The sequence below is a fragment of the Cystoisospora suis genome, assembly GCF_002600585.1.
Source record: "Cystoisospora suis strain Wien I chromosome Unknown contig_12242, whole genome shotgun sequence".
NCBI lineage: Eukaryota > Apicomplexa > Conoidasida > Eucoccidiorida > Sarcocystidae > Cystoisospora > Cystoisospora suis.
In genome coordinates this window covers 1-5224 of record NW_027165004.1, presented here as the reverse complement: position 1 = coordinate 5224, position 5224 = coordinate 1, and the positions used below count along the sequence as shown (strand labels likewise).

Here is a 5224-nt window from a genome sequence, read left to right as displayed (position 1 = left end):
GTTGTCTTGCAGAGTGGTGACAGAAGCCGCGGCTTTTTTAAGAAGAAATCCCTTTCTGGGCGGCTGCTGTCACCACTCTGCAAGACAACCGTACAGCAATCATCTCTCCGCTGTGTCGGCATCGACCCTGTTTCCCACCCCTGCTTGCGAGGACGTCTGCTGGTATCCATCCACTGGTTTTTGTCGAAATTGCCCTGTGTTATCGCAGGGGTCTGTTGACAGCGTCAAAAGATTGCCTGGCATGCTTCGTAGACCCTTGGAGGGTTGCGACCTCTCTCCGGCTGTGTTAGTTACGCCTCTCCGCCCGTGCACGTGTATTGCCAGTCCCTGCTTCTCAGCTGTACCAGCTGGTGTGCGCCGAACAGTTTGTTAACACGAGGGCGTGGATTTCCCTTACGTGCTGCACGGAGACTATAGGTCTGGCCACTGTTCTCCGCGACCGCGGCACTAAGAATGTCGCTTCCCACTTTCTTGAATGGGACCCTTCCACTCTTACCATAACCAGAAGCTACTCTGTGTGTTCCTGTCATGGCCATCGAGTCAACCCTGCCTTCCTCACCTAGTGCCCCGCCTCTTTCACAGAACTCCGGAACCGGTTGTCACTCATTTGTTGAAGAGCGGCGCTCTTTCGTGGCAACTCCTCTTCCAGGCACACCGCCGGCGGCATGTCTCGTAGAGTGTCCTCTCGCTGTCGGTGTTCCGCGAGGCCTCGAAGGACAGAAGGACGACAGGAAGTGCTTTACTTCTGCAGCTCAGCCGCTGTTGCCTTCTGGTAGTGTCCACTCCAGGACTCAGGCCCGAGAGACCAGTCGCGTCAAGGTTGCGAGCAGACACAGGAATATCTCACAGGATGGCGCTGTTTCGGCAGTGTCCGCTGCACCTGTTACCGGGGGGTTTGTGGGTGAAGATGGCGTCCGTTCCTCCACCGGAGGGGGAATTTCGAGGTCACGGCTTAGTTCTTCATCAAAGGTGTGTCCAAGGAGATTTACGTAAGGAGACAGAAACAATGAGGATCCAGGGTATGCACCAGGAGGCGGCGGAGAGTGACACGCCTAATCGTTCGGCGGGGGTTTCAGATATGCGGGAATCGTCAAAGGGTAATGGTGGTTTAGACGGTGTTACTGTGGGCGTGTATCCCGGTTGTGCCATTGGGGCAGCTGCACGGAGAACTGAGACTGTAGACGATAGGGAAAGACTGAAGCGGAGGGAGAGTCGTCGGCAGGAGTCAACGGAAACACCTGCTGTACGCTTTCTGGGCCAAGAAAAACTGGAGCTGTCTCGGACGCCAGAGTCGGAGACAGAGGCAGCCGAGGACGCGGCTCTCAACGACATTTCCCTCGAATATTCTTATAACGTAGGTGTGACAGCCGTCCTACCTAACCTCGACGAGGAGCGCAGGGCCCCGCAGATGCGCTTCACGGGAACTTTTTTTTTTCTATGTTGGGTATCTCTACCTCATTCGTCAACTGGCAGTAGCACGACTGGATACGGGTGCAGACGCAGAATACCAGCACATCATGGTTATGACGGGAGAACATAGCCAGCGCCACGATGCAGTGCTCTGTTTCGCTACAGAGGGATTTTTGTCCGTAGAGATTTGAAGGACACAACCAGTTGGTTTCACCTTCACGCAGACAGCAGAAAGACGCTTCCACGCCGTTCTTGGAGTTAATTATTTGAGCGGCTATCTCGGGGAACACACTAAGAAAGCATTTATTCCCGGAGAAGTCGTCATAGCCACGGCGACGCTGTTTCAGGCCTCTGGTGGCGCTGTGAGGTATTTTGTGGGTGTGTGCCACGATGTCTTATCAGGAGCTCTACACAGCGACCGCGGGGTTCTCAGTGGTTCTCGGTCAGGGTGCCTATGGGAGCGTGTACGAGGGAGTGATGCGAGACGGCGGGGCTGTCGCAGTGAAATGGCTTCATAAACCGAAGGAGGCGGGATTTGAAAAAGAAGTTCGCGTCTTGTCCAAATTTCGGTACGTGCGCAGGCACCAAAGGAGAGACACACCCATGTCGGCTGCCACTTGCTAAAGACCACAGACTTGTTGTTCGTGCAGGTTCCTTGAGTAGCAGCCGTGTATGCGGCGGGTAATTTTCTCAACCCAGTGAGACACCTGCGTCCAGCAGGGTCACGTGACGGTCACTGCAGGCAACCTCGCCAAGCGCATGCCAGTGGGTCCCTGAAGAGAAGCTTCAGATGCCATAGCGACAAGAGTGGAAGAGAGACCATGAAAGTGCGCCGCGGGTTAGATGCGGAAGACAACGTTCCGGCTAACGGGAAGTGGAGGGATGAGCGAGCGCAAGCACCGACGAAGGACAGAAAGTGGCTTCGTCTGTGCTAATGAGTATTTCTTTCGCCCTCAGGATTTTTACATACCTTCCTTAGCGTACAGTAGCCCGGTCGAACAGTGCAGCAAAAGCGCTACCTTTTCTTTTACATCCACCGGCATTCCCAGAGGCCGGAGGCACGGGTGCGATATCACGGTGGAATGAGAATGTAGGAGGCGGTTGCATGTGGATTCCTTTGTCGTGTGCGAACAGACATCCGAATCTGGTGATTTTGATGGGTTTTGCACGCCATGGCACAGACCGCTTTCTTGTCTACGAGCTTTTGACTGGAGGTGATGTCGGTGCGCGCCTGCAGAAAGGTGAGAGTCAACCTGTCCCTTGTTTCTTTTCTGGCTGAGAGGTGGGCTTTGCGTCGGGACAGGGCGAGCACGTTTCTCCCGTCTGGAAACTATCTGTGACTTCATTGTTGCGGCGGCTCTTTCGGCAGAAGCTTAAACTTCACATAGTGTAGCCGCCGAATAGGAGCTACACTGTATTCCGACTTGCTTTTGAACTGTCTGGCCTCCCGTGTAAGAGACTGTGCAGTTGGGGACGATACAGTGGAGTGTTTGTGGTCGTCTGCCCAGATTAACGCGTGGCGCCATGGCGTTTATCAAGGCCGGCAGCTGCACCAGCTCCGACTGTCGGGTCGAGAGTTTTCTCGAAGATAGGACTCTGTTTTGAATGAAGTGGTCCTTCTCACGTTCGTGACGAATGTCCCTCGCCCATGTTGCTTGCCGTCAAGGCATCTGTCTCCTCGCTACTGCAGTCTTTAATGGGCACAACATCCCCGTACACAGCTGGGCTGCGTTGTCGCGGAGTATTCACCAGACACCAACTGTCGACTGCGGGTTGTATGTGATTACAGGACCTGTGCTAACTTGGCAAGAACGTCTCTCAGTCGCACTTGACGCGGCGAGCGCTTTATCTCATCTTCATCATCACAGTCCCCACGTGTACCACCGGGACATCAAGACGGCAAACATCTTACTGGATAGGCACAACAACGCTAAGGTAGATGTGGCTGCTTTTGCAGGCTCATCTTGACCCTTTTCACTGCTCCTTGGCCTCTCGAGGGCCTCAGGCGGTGATGGTGTCTCGTGCAGTCGGTCGGCGTTGCGGGCCCTTACTGACCCAGACTCCTCACTCGCATATCTACCTCGTGTGTGTAGTTACTCGGCGTACTTGGCCGTCGCAGGTTGATATCCGCAGAGGATTTGTGACGTTTGTCTTTGCAGAAGCCAGGTGCACAGCTCTCCGTCTGATTTTTTAGAGGGGACTTTCTGGTCGATTGCGCCTCACATGCTGCACGCAAGTGGCGCCGTGTCGGTCCGGCAGTCTCCGATTGTAGTCGTGACCATGGCGAAGGCGGGGCTGTATAGCGAGATGACTAGAAGACAGGCGGCAGTACATGCAGACGCAAGACAAGGAGACATTGCGCTATCTTTTCTATAGGTTGCCGATTTCGGCCTTGCTTGTTTGGCGAAGAAAGGCGAAGATGGGTGCCCAGTAAAGCAGACCGCCGGCACGGTTGGTTACGCCGATCCGAAGTATATTTCTAGGTGCGTGGCAGTAAGCTGCCACCGTCTCCAAAAGAGCGACAACAATGCGACGCCGATAGCGAAGTGTTTTTTGCGTTGGGGCGAGCTGACATTAGCTCGTGCGCTACGAACGCTCCGCGTTGCCATACCGGAAAGGAATCTTTATATCGTCAGGGGGTGCCAGGTCGCCGCAGAGGTTCACCACGACTGGCGCCGGAAGGGGCATGGAGTGGCAACGATGCTGTGGATGAGTTTCTGATATAGTGTTCACTTCGACGGATTTCGTCAGGCATTGCTAACACACCCGCTGCGGACACCAGGTCGTAGGGATGGCGCCGGGGCTAGTTCTGAGGGATCTTGAAAGGGTCAAGAGGGCATATGCCGTTTGTTCTCGTGGACTAGATACGTGAGCTAGAACCTCGGTCTTTGCGCCTGACCGGGTCTGTCATCGCTCGAGAAAGTCGAGTCGCACGTATCTGCTCGGGTGCATGTGAATGGTGTGCTGTCGGACACAAATTACGCACACTCAGTATAGCCCAGGCAAACGCTCCCTGGGAGCTGCACCTCCGGTGATGCTTACATTCCCTGCTGACGCCGGGAGGACTTTCCGTGTGCATTCAGCGCCGTGGTAACAGAACGAACGGAGGTTTACTCCTTCGGCATGGTTCTTCTCGAACTGCTTACAGCCCGGCCTCCTGCTGTCCTCGTAAGCCGCGCGTACAAGACGGACGCAAGAGGGTTCGACTGTGTAGTCCCTTGCAGCCGCTTCTGCACGCTCTGGGGCAGCCGTAGCGTCCCACTGATACTAAGGTCAGCAGTACTGTTCTCTGCTCAGTAGCAGTCGGTGCATGAGGGCCTTGAGGCATCATCCTTACTGAGCATGGTGGCGGTGTATATACATAGTGTGTCTCAGGCAGTTTTCGCCTTGCTGTCCGTGAGCTGGTAGCCGTTCCCCATGCGCGGCTTTGAAAGAGGAGCATCGCAGTGAGCAGGCTTCTCCGGCATGTAACAACAAATCGTGCAGTGGAGTAGGTCCTCTTTACCTGGCATTCTAACACTGCCCGTGTGATCTGTTAATTTCTTCTTCAGAACGCCGACGGGTCGATCTCATACCTTCTCTCGTTGATTGGCACGTCTGTGAAGCGAGCTCTCCGATATGTCGATCAGCGGGCACGGTTTCCAGGTCGTGTAGCTCAGTCATTCGCGCTCCTCGCGCTCAGGTGTGTTGTACATTCGATATCATGCTAGAGAGCCCGGATGCCTCAGAATGACGAGCCAGCGGACCGCCGGAGGGCATGGTGGTCCCTTTGTGTCACCAGCGTAGTGGACCTCCCCTAGCAAGTTGGTTGAAC

The 5224-nt window shown here is 55.0% G+C and overlaps 1 protein-coding gene across 1 annotated transcript; it reads left to right on the top strand.

Moving 5' to 3' along the window:
* The first annotated feature begins 26 nt into the window (after positions 1–26).
* CSUI_011484 (tyrosine kinase-like protein) lies at positions 27–5208 on the top strand. The gene is made up of 7 exons (XM_068071582.1): positions 27–1354; positions 1813–1979; positions 2545–2651; positions 3200–3345; positions 3787–3893; positions 4494–4578; positions 4962–5208. Exons 1-7 carry the CDS (start codon positions 851–853, stop codon positions 5118–5120), a joined length of 1275 nt encoding a protein of 424 aa, XP_067916442.1. The 5' UTR covers positions 27–850; the 3' UTR covers positions 5121–5208.
* The last annotated feature ends 16 nt before the right edge of the window (positions 5209–5224 follow it).

Bases quoted from the DNA above. Each gene is read 5' to 3' on its own strand.
- CSUI_011484 (XM_068071582.1), top strand. From the start codon at position 851: ATGGCGCTGTTTCGGCAGTGTCCGCTGCACCTGTTACCGGGGGGTTTG. The intron at 1,355-1,812 runs GTAGGTGTGACA...ATGTCTTATCAG, and splicing joins CCCTCGAATATTCTTATAAC to GAGCTCTACACAGCGACCGC. The intron at 3,346-3,786 runs GTAGATGTGGCT...TCTTTTCTATAG, and splicing joins ATAGGCACAACAACGCTAAG to GTTGCCGATTTCGGCCTTGC.